The 14,629-nt window shown below is 39.1% G+C and overlaps 1 protein-coding gene across 4 annotated transcripts; it reads right to left on the bottom strand.

The window, feature by feature from the left end:
* Window positions 1–170: 170 nt before the first annotated feature.
* LOC108260459 (sarcalumenin) lies at window positions 171–13,508 on the bottom strand. 4 transcript variants are annotated; one of them, XR_008393474.1, is made up of 15 exons: window positions 13,300–13,508; window positions 10,773–10,884; window positions 10,599–10,692; window positions 10,438–10,492; window positions 10,020–10,160; window positions 9,669–9,829; window positions 9,476–9,574; window positions 9,176–9,321; window positions 7,824–7,989; window positions 6,714–6,826; window positions 6,549–6,633; window positions 2,467–3,969; window positions 1,629–1,715; window positions 1,420–1,510; window positions 171–1,223 (listed from the first exon to the last, which is right to left on the bottom strand). XR_008393474.1 is itself a non-coding variant. In XM_053675966.1 (12 exons), exons 1-12 carry the CDS (start codon window positions 13,403–13,405, stop codon window positions 6,428–6,430), a joined length of 1,290 nt encoding a protein of 429 aa, XP_053531941.1. In that variant the 5' UTR covers window positions 13,406–13,506; the 3' UTR covers window positions 6,015–6,427. The 4 variants fall into 4 exon arrangements, 2 of the variants coding, with proteins under 2 accessions (XP_053531941.1, XP_017316269.1); XR_008393473.1 differs by having other exon boundaries at window positions 1,629–3,969; XM_053675966.1 differs by lacking the exons at window positions 171–1,223; window positions 1,420–1,510; window positions 1,629–1,715; window positions 2,467–3,969 and adding an exon at window positions 6,015–6,439 and having other exon boundaries at window positions 13,300–13,506.
* Window positions 13,509–14,629: the final 1,121 nt, after the last annotated feature.

The raw sequence follows: 14,629 nt of genomic DNA on the forward strand, positions 1-14,629 counted from the left end.
CAGAAACTTTTTACTTTGTACCAGCACTTACTATCTAGAGGACTAAGTCCAGACAATTTTTGGAACCATCCCCCGGTTCTCTCTCCTCTATAGTACCGAAGTGCATGACTGTATCCGGGAATTTGGTCCCAACTCTCAGATTGTTATCTGGACAAATGATTCATAAAAGATCCAATCAAATTGTTGCTTTATTATTATAATAAGGGAAAAGTAAAATGGTAAAGGTATACAAATTTATGCTTAGTAAAACTTGCATAACTAAACAATTGTCTGTGTATCTTTTGTTATTGAATTAAAAACATACAGTGACATAGTGAGGTGTATATTTTAAGCTGTTACAGTATGAATGAAAATCCTGTTAAAGGCAAAGAAAAAATCTTTGGTTTAACTCATGGTGTAATGCTGTACGGTTGTAGTGAAGTACTGTATTATTGGTAGAAAGCCTGTACATACAAGATATTGAACAATGCATGCCTTGGTACACACAACCTTGGTTGTGTGTAAACTAATAGTAACCTTCAGCAACACAGTGTGTTGGCATTATAAGGAGAGAAAAACAGTTGATAAATATATTTCTCCTCCTCTATAATGCAGGGAAGTTTAGTGGTGTTTTACTGATTTCCTTCCTAACACTTGTTCATTGTTCTTTCCATTTATCACTCCAGTAGATTTCAACCCAAATGCTTTAGTCCATATCCTGAACACTCAAGCGGAGGTACTCCACATACAGCTTCTTCTGTGGATTCACAAACAGATTTATTTATTTAGTTTTTAAATTAAAATATACTATGTACAGTTTTCTCTGAAAGTACAGACTTTCCAAAAAGTAGACTTCCTGAAAGTATTTGAGTTTGAGAGCAAAAGATAAATATGAGAAGAGAGTTTAGAATTTCAGCTGTTATTTCCTGGTATTATATGTAGATGTGTTAAATGGCATAGAACATAGCACATTTGGCTATTCACACATGTCCTGGTAAAAAACTCCACACAACTAGTAAAAGAAAAGAATTACACCCGAGGACATACAGTTAGAGTGTACAGGCATATCAGTTGTGTGGGTGTATTTGAAGATTTGTTGTCTGCATGTGTATTCAGTATCAAAGCCTCATACAAGTTGTTTAGATGAAGTTCTAGTTTTCATGTGTTGTAATAGGCAGGTTAATTTTCTTGCTGATGTGCTGGTCTTCGGCTGTCTGTTCGCCGGTATGGAGAATTTCTCAAGTCTGATAAGACAAAATCACACACACACACACACACACACACACACACACACACACACACACACACACACACACACACACACACACACAATGTAAATTTGCAATACAAATGTTACTTAATAGTCATAAACCAACAGAAAATTCAATTAAAAATGTATAAATGTAGTATGTAGGAAATGCTCCTGTAGCTCAACATTACCTGTGTTGTCCTCGATGGCTCCATTGTTGACCTGTGGCTTTACATGCTCTGCTATCAGATCCATCTGAGGTATCTAAAGCACCATGCCACCCTGACCAATGACAAAAGGTAACACCAGATCAGCAAAACACGACCAGCACTCCAATTAGACCTATTCCATGGAAATGTTAAAATAGAAACAGAGGAAAAGATGAAGATATTAATCTGACCTTCTGCAGCATGGTGTCTTTCTTCTTCAGCAAGGGCGTGGTCTGCTTTTCAGCCGGCATCTCCTGCTTCATCCTCTGCTTATTTTCCTGCTCCATTTGTTGTCATGGACAGAGTACGATACAGTTTAAAAGTCTGAGTCCACTAGGAAGAAGTTTCTTCTCAGTCAATTTTATTCTGTATAATTTGTGCAATAATGCTTCCTGAACAAAATTACATCATTCTTCACTAATATACAAATAAAAAAAAACTATTTAGAAAAATATATAACTTTATAAAACATTTTTGAAACCTAATTAATTAAATAGTTCTTGGTGCACAACGCAGACTTTTGGACTAGGTTTAGAATTAATGCATGTTTAAATGAATGAATTTATATAATGATTAAAAAATAATAATATGTCAGTGTGTATCTTCCCAGTAAATGCTCTCTTCCTAAGAGAAAATAGCCAGTTTAATAACATTGTGGAAGCAGGGGCGTGGTAAAATGGAAGATTTGTATATGGAGGGCGGAGATGGAGAAGGTGAGTTCTGTGTTTCACTGAAATGGTGATGAGGATAAACAGGAGAGAGGCGAGCACTGAGAAAGACAGAGAGAGAGAGAGAGAGAGAGAGAGAGAGAGAGAGAGAGAGAGAGAGAGAGAGAGGGGAGACCAGCAAAGAGCCGTTGTGTGCGTGTCTGTGTTTGGTGTACTGAAAAGCAAAAGTAAAAATAAAGAGCCCTTTTGAATTGTCCTCAGCCTGCCATCTGCTTCCTCATTTCCGACCCAAACCAGGAAAAGTGTTACACTGGTGCTGAAATCCGGGCATTGAGGAAGAGCGCCGTCATGGAGTCCTCACCACTGGCCGAGATCATCAAGTCCCTTGCCAGCCTTCCCCAGATCCAGCATCAGGCACGTCCAGAGAGCAGAAAGAGTCAGGATCACTGGCATCTCCATAAAATCATGTGTGGCATGCGTGAAGGAGAAAGGGAGAGGGTGATAAAGAGAGGGAGAGATTGTTCGGTATGCTTACTATCCCATAATGGGGTAAGTTTGAGTAAATAAATATGTTTTCAGCCTAGACTTAAACACTGAGACTGTGTCTGAGTCCCTGACAGTGATTCGAAGGCTGTGCCATAACTGTGGGGCTTTGTAAGAGAAAGCTCTTCCACCTGCTGTAGCCTTCACTGTTCTAGGTACCAAAAAATACCCTGCACCTTTTGATCTAAGTAGGCATGGTGGATCATAGAAGACCAAAAGATTGCTCAGGTACTGTGCCGCAAGACCATTCATAGACATTCAGTAGTATTTTATAATCAATACGAAATTTTACTGTGAGCCAATGCAGTGTGGATAAGATAGGGGTGAACTTTTTGGTTCTAGTAAGGATTCGTGCAGCTGCATTCTGGACTAACTGGAGATTGTTTATGCTCCTACTGGAACAATCAGACAGTAAACCATTACAATAATCCAGCCAAGAGGTAACAAAAACATGAACTAATTTTTCTGCATCATGTAGTGACATTATATTTCGTATCTTAACTATATTTCTGAGATGAAAGAAGGCTAATATTATCTACATGAGTGTCAAATGAAAGACTGGGGTCAATAATCCGTCCAAGGTCTTTTACTGCTGCACATGATGAAACGGAAAGGCCATCCAGAGTAACTATGTAATCAGAAAGCATACTTCTAGCTGCACATGGTCCTAGTAGAAGTAGTTCTGTCTTATCAGAATTAAGTAAAAGTAAGTTAATAAGCATCCGATGTCTAATGTCCTTTACACATTCCTCAACTTTATTAAGCTGCTGTCTGTTGTCTGGCTTTGCTGAAACATACAGCTGTGTATCATCAGTATAACAGTGGAAGCTAATTCCATGTTTACGAATAATTTGACCCAGAGGTAGCATATGTAAAGTAAAAAGTAGTGGGCCTAAAACAGATCCTTGTGGAACACCAAATTTAACCTCAGTATGCGTGGAGAAGTCACCATTTATATCTACGAACTGATAGAGATTGGTCAGATAAGACCTGACCCAGGAGAGGACCGTTCCCTTAATGCCAACAACATTTTCTAATCTATCAAGGAGAATAGTATGATCTATAGTATCAAAAAGATCAAAATCACTAAGATAAAGCAACACAAGCAAGGAGACACAACCCTGATCAGAGGCCAGTAGTAGGTCGTTTACTACTTTAACTAACGCTGTGTGTGCTATGATGAGGACCTGAAGCAGGCAATGTTGCAATGGGTTAGCTGCACCCTGAACAGCACCATCAGCATTTCCACTCACTGACACTCGGTGAGCATGGCCACCCATTCGCATTCGCCAAGCAGCTCTGGGAGACCTGCCAAAGATTACTGGTGGCAGATGGGCATAGACATCGGGATGAGTGAATGATAGGATTTTTATTTTATGTTAATTATAACAAACAATATACATCTCAAATTTATTCTGACAGCTTCATATCCCTCCAAAAAAGAAAGAAAGAAAAGAAACCGTAACAGAAATTCTAATGGTTTCCATTACAAACCACGAGCTGGTAACAATTAAAACAATTACTATTACTATTATTGGTCCTTAATGGTATTCACTAGACTAGTGGTCAGCAACCATCTTCTTTGAGATCTACCTTCCCGCAGGTTACATCTCCAACCAAAGTCTAACATACCTGCTTTAGTTGATCAAGAACCTCTTAAAGCAATTATTAGATGGGCAGGTGGGCACAATTATGGTTGGAGCTAAAGTATACAGGAAGGTAAATCTCCAGGAACAGGGTTGCTGACCACTGCACTATCCCACCAATAGAAGGTAACAAATTACCAGTAGAGACCCACAGGGACCATTACAATTTCCATTAAAACCAATACAAATTCTTTGAGGGTTTCGGTTTGTTTGTTTTTTTCAGCAGGGATGGGCTAGCTTCAGAATAATAGCATCATATAGCTGTCTTCCCTGTCCTGCTCTCACCTCTTTTTCCTGTTTTTCTTTCTTTTTGGTATCCGAATTTTGGCTGTGCGAGCTCTTGCCATCTACCTGATGCCCATGTGTGAAATAAACCACTAATGTCTTAAGGGGATACACACACTCTGCATAATCTGAGGGCAGTCATTATAGCATGCTTCTTAACAGGTTACTTGTGTGAAGAGGCCAACAGTAACATTAGTCTACTTTAACCATTCTTTGGTAGAACGACTTGTGTGCTTAGGGTCGTTGTTTTGCTGCACTTTCTCTCGAGATTCAGGTCACGGACAGATGTCCTGACATGTTCCTTTAGAATTCGCTGGTATAATTCATAATTCATTGTTCCATCAATGATGGCAAATCGTCCTGGCCCAGATGCGGCAGAAGAGTCCCAAACCATAATACTACCACCACCATGTTTTACAGATGGTATAAGGTTCTTGTGCTGGAATACAGTGTTTTGCTTTCTCCAAACATAATACTTCTAATTTAAACCAAAAAGTTCTATTTTGGTCTCATCTATCCTCAAAACATTCTTGGAATTAGCCATCTGGCTTGTACACATCATCTTTAGCAAACTGCAGATAAGCAGAAATGTTCTTTTTGGAGAGCAGTGGCTTTCTCCTTGCAACCCCACCATGCACACCATTGTTGTTCAGTGTTCTCCTGATGGTGGACTCATGAACATTAACCTTAGCCAATGTGAGAGAGGCCTTTAGTTGCTTAGAAGTTACTCTGGGTTCCTTTGTGACCTCACGGACTATTACACTAGTAGTCTTTCTCTTGAAGTGATCTTTGTTGGTCGACCGCTCCTGGAGAGGGTAATAATGGTCTTGAATTTCCTCCTTTTGTAAACAGTCTGTCTGACTGTGGATTGGTGGAATCCAAACTCTTGTGAGATGGTTTTGTAACTTTTTCCAGCGTGATGAGCATCAACAACTCTTTCAGACTTTAATAGATCCCTGTTCTTTAAATAAAACAGGGTAAGCACTCACACCTGATTGTCATCCCATTGACTGAAAACACCTGTTTCTTCAAATTAACTGCTAATCAAATTAACTACTAATTGATTTAACTGCTAATCCTAGATGTTCACATACTTTTGCCACTCACAGATATGTAATATTGAATCATTTTCCTCAAAAAATTTATGACAAAGTATAATATTTTTGTCTTATTTGTTTAATTGTTTTCTCTTTATCTACTTGCAGAAATATAGACAATTCCAAAGGGTTCACAAACATTCAAGCACCACTGAAGATGGCATCTCTCAAACATCATGTTGTAAATATGGAGACGTCGTGGTCACTAAAATTGGCTGGCTGACCTCTCATTCAGGATCACTGTAGTGTCCTCGATGGTATAGCTGCAGATTTCTGAATCGCCTTTTCAAGTGACAGATACTAATTTGAAAAGTGTCTAGCACTGACAACCATGAGGCTGGATAGATAGATGTACTTTATTGATCCTGAAGGGGAAATTTGTGGAAAATATAATCTAACTCCATGTGTCACCCAAGCTCAGGTTCGAATGCAGGAGAGAGAGAGAGAGAGAGAGAGAGAGAGAGAGAGAGAGAGAGAGAGAGAGAGAGAGAGAGAGAGAGAGAGAGAGAGAGAGATAGATAGATAGATAGATAGATGGATAAAGAGTACTTTATTGATCCCCAAGGGGAAATTTGGTGTCATGACAGCACAAGGAGTAAAAACAAACCAAACAAAATCACAAAAATACACAAAAAACCAAGTACAAAAAGACACAAGCTGTTGCAACCGGCTGCCACTCACACGGCACCGGAAGTGCAAGGAGCTTGGAGCTCTAAGGTGGAAACTGTGCCACTAGACCAGCTAATTTCTCTCAAGGTAGTCCCTGATTAAAGCAAAAACAGATGCATTCAGCCATTACGTACATATTCTCTTAAGCACTCATCATATTCAGTGTATTATCCTATTACAACACATACACACACACATACTACCTTTTTAGTTTTCACCACCTCTTGCACATACTCCAGTTTTTCCTGCAGCTGTATCTTTTGTTTTCCAGACAGAGTCGTGTTAGAGCTGCAGAAACAGAGAAGCAGATAAGCATGAAAATTCCAAGGATGTGTACACATACACCCAACAAACACAGGTTTACTAACTGAAAAAGGAGGCCAGCCAGGGTGAGCAGAACAATCGAGAGTTGTATCAAGAAACCAGAAATAATGAGCTGAATTTGCACTGGCAGATAATCAAGCGCCCTTATGACTGGAGCCTACAAAAAGAGAGCAAACACACATAATTAGTATTAAAAAGACATGCATGGGTAAAATCATTATTCACACACTAAATTCAAATTCATACATACAGGTAATATACAGGGTTCATACGTTCAGGGGAAAATGCCATTTCTTTCCGTAATTAAATTCAAAAAGTCAAACTTTTATATGTTCTACATTCATTGCACATAAAGTGAAATATTTCAAGCCTCTTTTTGTTTTAATCTCGATGATTACGGCTTACAGCTCATGGAAATCAAACATCCAGTATCTCAAAATATTAGAATTAAGAAAAAAATACATTTTTTCTAAGATATTATAATTTGTTGAGATGCACCTGTATACCAACAAGCTAGACGCACTGTAATGTTCTACTAGATAATTTCATTGGTCCTAAAATAAATAACACTATCTGTATCTGTTTAGTACCCATTGCTTGCATGGCCTAGATAGGAAGTGGGCTTTTATTTTGGAATTAAATATGAACGCTATCACTATGCCTCCAGAAACACTGGAACGCTGCTGGAAAAAAAACTACTATCAGCGTGGTCTGTGAATTCTTGCTCTGATATCACTCGAGTTGAGATGTGCACTGGACCGGTCACAAAGTTGTTGTTTTTTTTTCTACAAGCTTCCGACATGTTCTAACTAATTATGTTGGGTCTTTCCCAAATCAAACTGGTAACCTCACTGAAAGCACCTCAACCTGTACTAGGCAGTGAATAAGAATGAATGAACTGCCGTGGTAACTGGATTGTGAATTCAGCACATTCCTGTTAATGAACGATCTTTCTTTGTCCCGTGAGTGCTGTATCTGACTAGTCATTCATGCCCACGTTTAAGGAAGAAACCCCAGCTTGCATATGTTTTTTTGGTTGCATTCTGTAAGTGCTTCTCCTATTTGTATATCTGTATTTGTATCCGTTTAGAGCACAGTACGGATAGTATTGATTCCAAATAATGTATTCATGTTGCCTAGACAATGACACTCACCAGACAGAGCAATAGTATCTCAGTGCCATAAACACCCAGTGCCAGCTCCAGCACCTCCCTGTAGAGGCTACCCAGCATCACGGTAAAGAGCAGTAGCACACCAAAGCTCAGCAGGGCCAGGACATAACTCCTACTGCAGGCACGCTGGTTGTCCTTGTAAGACTGTCTAAATCAGCAATACAAGCATTGTTAGGGCAGTATTAGTTCAACATTTATGGCTCTGAGTTAATGATGAGCAAGTCAGGGGTTCAAGCTGCCACTGCGGGCCCTTGAGCAAGGCCCTTAACTCTCTCTGCTATGGAGTGAGATATCATAGCTGTCTCTGTGCTCTGACCCCAGCTTCCTAACACACTGGAATATGCCAAAAAAAGAATTTCACTCCGCTGTAATGTATATGTGACAAATTCTTCTTCCAGGCACTAGTAGTTAACTGTTATGTTCCCTTTGGGTTAAAAGGTCCCACTTTAAATTTACACTAAGGGAGCTTTCACACTGGCAGTTTAGTCTGAAACAGAGCACGGTGTGCATGAAAAATTGGCAATGTGAAAGCTGTCATGCTGTCGTACTCGCACTGCCGTGGAGTACACCACGGCACCCAACCCGAGACTACCTGTAAGAGGTGGTCTGACTTCAGTTGCACTGGAACTGTACTGCGATTCCCATGAATGTGAACGCAACTCGTACTCTGTACTCTGCATGTGTTCAGGAAGTAAAGTAACCTGCGCATGAGTTTTAGCCAATGACGACAATATTAGTTTCCACAACACGTGTACCATGAGTGGCAGGGGAACGCTGTGGGACACAGAAGAGGTCCACTGCTGCACATAATATCTGCTGCGCATAATAGCACAAAACATATGGTGAGTCGAGTTGAGTTCTCCATGGGTGTTTGTGATGACATAAGATGAACGCAAACGTACCGGGGCTCAATAGAAGCAAGTGAGTCTGAAACCATACCAATGCTGTGGGGGCTGCTTCCAACAATCAATCGCACTCAGATTCAGACTGCAGAAAATGTGCCCAGTGTGAAAACTACCTGAAAGTCAAACTACACCAACTGGAAATTTTAGGTGTTTACTATATCTATGAATTGTTTTTATTCTTCCCCAAAATCAGCTTAATTCTATATTTAGGTCATTCCAAATCCAGAAAAACGAGGAGAAATAAAGCTGTTAAAAATTAAGATGTGTGCATCCAGACTATCAGAAGGGTGTGGATTATTTATATATTTCCATCAGTTCTGCTTATATTGCTAACAAACTAGATTAACGGGGCACTCACTGACAAAGTATTGAACATAGCATGAGCATTAAGTATGATACAGATTATGTAAATGTGTAAAGCTGTGCTACCGGTCGTTGTTGGACGTATCAGTAACAGCCTCCAAGAGGAACTCGCAGTCCTTCTCCATCGTGTTGAGGGTGTTCTGCACTGTGTAATTGATGGTCTTCTCTATGGTGTGACACACCTTTTCGATCTGATTCACACATCCACTGGGCTTAAAATATTAAGAGAAACAAACAAAATATTAAGAAAAATATGAATACTATCAGTCTTCATTTCCCACCATTTTATCTTTTCGCATTGGTAGACTTTAAAGACATATATTTTTAGTCATGAAAACAGAGGCGACTTTAGCACCTTGGTAGTACCTTGTTGGGATTGGGGATATAGATGCTAGGCATGTCAAAGCCACGCTTGTTGAATCCTGGACGTTTATACAACTCTTGCATAATCTGCATCATCACTCTCTGTAACAAGCAAATCACAGCCTGCCATTAGGTCTGACAAAGTGTGACTATGTCGTAAAGAAAAACACAGACTAGCAATTATAGCACCTCACACCTGTCTGTCTGACTCTCTGCCAACCTCATCAGCTTTGCTGAGGCAAAAGTGGAGTCGATCTCCCTGCCGTTTGCTGAGTTGCTCCACGATGTTGAGCGTGCGTTCGCACAGAGCCTGTCCCATCGGGTCGAAGAAGACCAGGATCAAGTCACACACTTCACCTGAAGAAGACAAACATCACAACATATGTAGCTAACATCGTATGGATTAAAAAGTCAAAGAAGGTGGACAAGACACAAGACAATTAGACAACAGCCTAAAGCTTTGTTGGCAGAACACACAAACACACACACACACACACACACACACACACACACACACACACACACACACACACACACACACACACACCTAGCCAAAGGATTGCCTGGTCCACGTCAAAGGGATACTTCATATCCCCGTCCACCAGTCCAGGAGTGTCCACAAAAGTCACCAAACTGAAACGCTTCTGCCGAGAAGTGCAGATCTCGGTGCCAACGTATTCAGACATGCCTTAAAAAAAGAGAGAGACACACGCCCTTAATTAGATGATTCATTTATCAAAAGGTCGTTTCAAATGTGCCAATTTGGGATCATGTTTCTTAAATGCAAGTACATTTAGTTTTCGAAAGCAAAGTGCGGCATGCAAAGTTGTAGTGTATTTATGTTCCAGATAAATATGTCTATAAATATGCACTGTATATTCATGGAAACTTTATTACAGTGCAGGAAGTGCATTCCATTTCACACACAGTAAACTTATTTTAACGTCTGCTTTTTGATAACTAACCTTTAACCTCCTGAAGTGTCTTAAAGTGTGGATACATTTGGAAGGTTGCATTGCCCTAAAAGAGTAGAGGTGAAAGGTCAAATGAGAGACAAATCTGTAATACATGAGGCCAGATTTCACACATGCACAATCTCTAAAAGAAAATAATGAACCTATTTTACCGTAAGAGACGCTCTCTTACGCCCACTTGTAACAAAAGTGAAGCCCTGTGTCCCGATCGCAACTCCGGTCTTTTGTATGTGCTCCTCTACATACCTACAAAGAAATGTCTGAATGAGAAGCATATTTACTTGCAGGATCATCTTAATCATGCACTTCCAAATGCACATATATACCAGTTGATGAAGGAGCTTTTTCCAGCCGAGTGGTTCCCAATCAGCATCACAGTGATCTTCTTCCTGGGAGGCAGCAAAGTCACGCCAACGGACTGAGCTATATCTATTAATCCTACAAAAAAAAAAAAAGACCTAAGTCCAGTTGTATTTTAGTAGCTTCTACTTCATTACTCTGTTCCCAGTTTCCTGACATGCTAGGGTTTGCGAAGAAAAGAATTGCACTGTGCATATGTACATGTGATCAATAAAGACTCATTACCATTATTAAATGAAAAAATACTGTATATATTTTTTTTTTCAAAATTCTGAAAATCATGACCACAAATCTGCTTTTAGACTAGCAGCGTTAGGCAGGATAATACAGCTGAATAAGATTATTTTCTTGATTGGGGGGCTGTAGTGGTGTAAGTGATGACAATTGTGTATCCATATGAATACGAACTTATAAATAAATGTGTAAGTCCCAGAATGATATTCTTTCAGAAGGCCCAGAATTCCTAGCTATATTCCTGTTCAGCGCTTACAGTGATGTCGGTTAAACCAGGGGTTCCCAAACTTTTCCAGGGCAAGGCCCCCCAAATGGCATTAACATTTGACTGAGGCCCCCCTTTTGCAAGATGTCTTTAAAACACATTAAAAATACAGACTTCTGAATATATCCCCCTTTTTTAAAATTAATAATTACATCTTACATCTTTACATTACATTACCTGGCGGCCCCCACTTTGAAAACCACTGGGTTAAACCATGCGTGCTGCGATGTAAAGAATTGTTTTGGTTGTCAAATGTGGCTCGGAGACACAAATATATCCAGACTTGTAGTGTTGTGAGCCAGACTTAGCTTTCACTAGAGAGACCGGTGCATTTTGTCATTTCCAAACCTTGCAGCCTTCAAGATTTCGAAGCTAAGTGTAAAAAAGATATGAGAAGCTGCATGAACTGTGGGCAGAGCATCTGAGACTGAAGCTAACATCTGGAAAACATTTCTCTTGAAGTGATTTGAGTGATTGGATTTCAGTCTGATGGGCAAACTTTACATTTTTGCTTAAGTACGACAATTTATATTCACTAGTAGTTAGTGGTAATAATACTACCCAATGTTTATTATCCAGAGGGAGGGTTATAACACAAGATTTTCTGAAACAACAAACCCAACATGTTCAGAAAGTGGATTCACAAAGTAGAAATAAAGGACATAGAGATCAGTGCATCCATAAAACAATCCCATACTGTATTTTGGAGCCATATAAGTGCATTCCTATGTCCAGATAGTGATTCATGACTGGGATTCTTTTCTTTTTTTCGCCCTCATCGTTGTTCCTGGGCATCAGTCACTGACATAACTTAATTATGCCTTATCATTCCACAATCTCGCAGAGTTGTATAAGGCAATACAATAAGCAATTTGTTTGAAAAATAAAAAATCAAGCCCTGCCTAAAGCACAGATTTGCATGTGTAGTCTACTGAAATTTGCATTGGAAATATCCTTTCAAAGTCAAACCTGCCTGGCACGACAGAAGGCTTTTCAGGGGTCCATAAAGCATAACCTTTATGAAGTGTTATTTATTTATTTATTTATTTATTGGAGGAAATCAAAGCTCACCAATATATTACATATAGAACTGAGTTATTAAAGTTCTTCACCTACACCGGTTATTTGAATTGAACAGCTTGAATCCGAACCCTCATTCATTCATTCATTCATTGTGTGGTTAAATCCAAACTCTCATTCGTTTACTTATCTTCAGTAACCGCTTTATCCTGGTCAGGGTTGCGGTGAGCCCAGAACCAAAACATGATCATACACCCTGGACAGGAAACTCATTCAGACATGGAAAGAACATGCAAAACCTTGCATAAAGAGTGCTGAGCTCAGGATTGACCCGGGGATCCTAGACCTGTGCTAATAAATGAAATTCAACTTATATCTAATGTGAACTTTAATAGAAGCTCTCTGGCTTAATAAATAACCACGATATTTTTGGTACTTGTTTAAATACTGAGTCCAATACAATAGTTATATAATAATATAACACAATATTATATTATATGTTATGTTTATTAAATAAATATGTACTGAAGGAGCCTATGTCTTTTTTTTTACAGTCAAAGGGAAAAGGAAAATATGATACGTCATATATTGTTTAAAACATATATATATATATATATATATATATATATATATATATATATATATATATATATATATATATATATATATATATTTCCTTTCCTACCTGTATAGAAGAAACCTCTGGATCATAACCAAAAAAATAAATCCCTCCCCTGCACGTCGCAGTGTGTATGGTTGTGTATGTGACCAATAAAATTTGAATCTGAATTGAATTAGAGGCTACAAAACTTTTTTGGAACCCCTGCACTAACTATAAGCTCTTTACCACAGTGAAGTACTGAATAAATTTCTTACCTTTGTTTAGCACACTTGGTAAGGATCAATTAAAGAGCACGAGACGAACCGCATAAGGCTAAAGTGCAGTGGAATAAAATGAGCTGATGGTTTATTACCGCTGTCTGTATCCGTGTACATCTGATGGCAGTCGGTCAGGATGCGCTCATCACAGGACCCCGAGTCCGCTTTCTCCACGTTCCTGCTCTTCATTATCTTTGACATTCTGAAAACTCTAGCTTTGTCCAAGCAGTGATGCAAGTTGAAGACACTGAAGCTTTGCAGACTGTGAAATGTCCCTAAAGCAGTGTCGCCTTCCCACAGTCACGTGATCGACCACACCAAAACACCGAAAGCGCACACTTTCATCTTGTTCTGTCGCTGATGGATGGATGAGATTACATTTGCTTTGCAGTGAATATATATATATATAGTATTAGCCTATTATTGAAAAGTTGTTGATAGATTTTTCTGACATCTCTACCTGTTTGGTTTACAGTTTACGTTGATTCACATTAATGTATACTTTATTTTAGTGGGATAGTGACTATACTTTATTTTACACTTCAACCAGTTAAGCAACTTGGAAAGAAAGAAAGAAAGAAAGAAAGAAAGAAAGTGTTAAATTATACTATTTCTAAACATCTAAACAGTCACAAACAATGCTTAAGATGTTGTGTTACTAGTTTGACTGTGAGTCATTCCTCAATCCTGTTCACGAGAAAGCATCAATTCCATCTGTTTATCTATCTATACGGATAGATCTATATCTATACGTATCTACATATACATCTATCTATCTATCTATCTATCTATCTATCTCGATAGATAGATAGATAGATAGATAGACAGATGCTGAGTTGCTTTAAACCTCCAACTGAAGTAGTGACGTGTCGTTCGCCAACGAGTCGGATCTTTGAATCGGCTCTTTTAGGTGAACATTCAAAGCCGAGTCTCATTCTCTCTCACTCACTCACTCTCTCTCACTCACTCACTCTCTCAGTTTCAGTTTACATGTGCTTCACTGAGATGACAAATAATTGTACATTTGTATTGCCAAAGCAAGTACAAAGGAAGTGCAATGCAAAAGCAGGAGAAATAAAATGAAAAATAAAACAAAACACTATACTCTGGGTACTCCGGTTTCCTCCCTCAGTCCAAAGACATGCATTGTAGGCTGACTGGCATTTCTAATTTGGCTATGTGGTTGTGTGTGTGAGGGTGATTTTGCCCTGAGATGGGCTGGCACCCTGTCTAGGATGTCCCCCACCTTGTGCCCCCATTCCCCTGGGATAGGCTCCAGGTTACCTGTGACCCTGTGTAGGAAAAGCAGTACAGAAAATGGATGGATCTACATAAATTAAGAACAAAATAAAGGTACTGTATACAGAATTTAATTTTTTTCTTTTTTAATTTACTTTCTTCCTTTTGGGAGTCATGTTTTCGTGT

The sequence above is a fragment of the Ictalurus punctatus genome, chromosome 2 (genome assembly GCF_001660625.3).
Source record: "Ictalurus punctatus breed USDA103 chromosome 2, Coco_2.0, whole genome shotgun sequence".
Taxonomy (NCBI): Eukaryota; Metazoa; Chordata; class Actinopteri; order Siluriformes; family Ictaluridae; genus Ictalurus; species Ictalurus punctatus.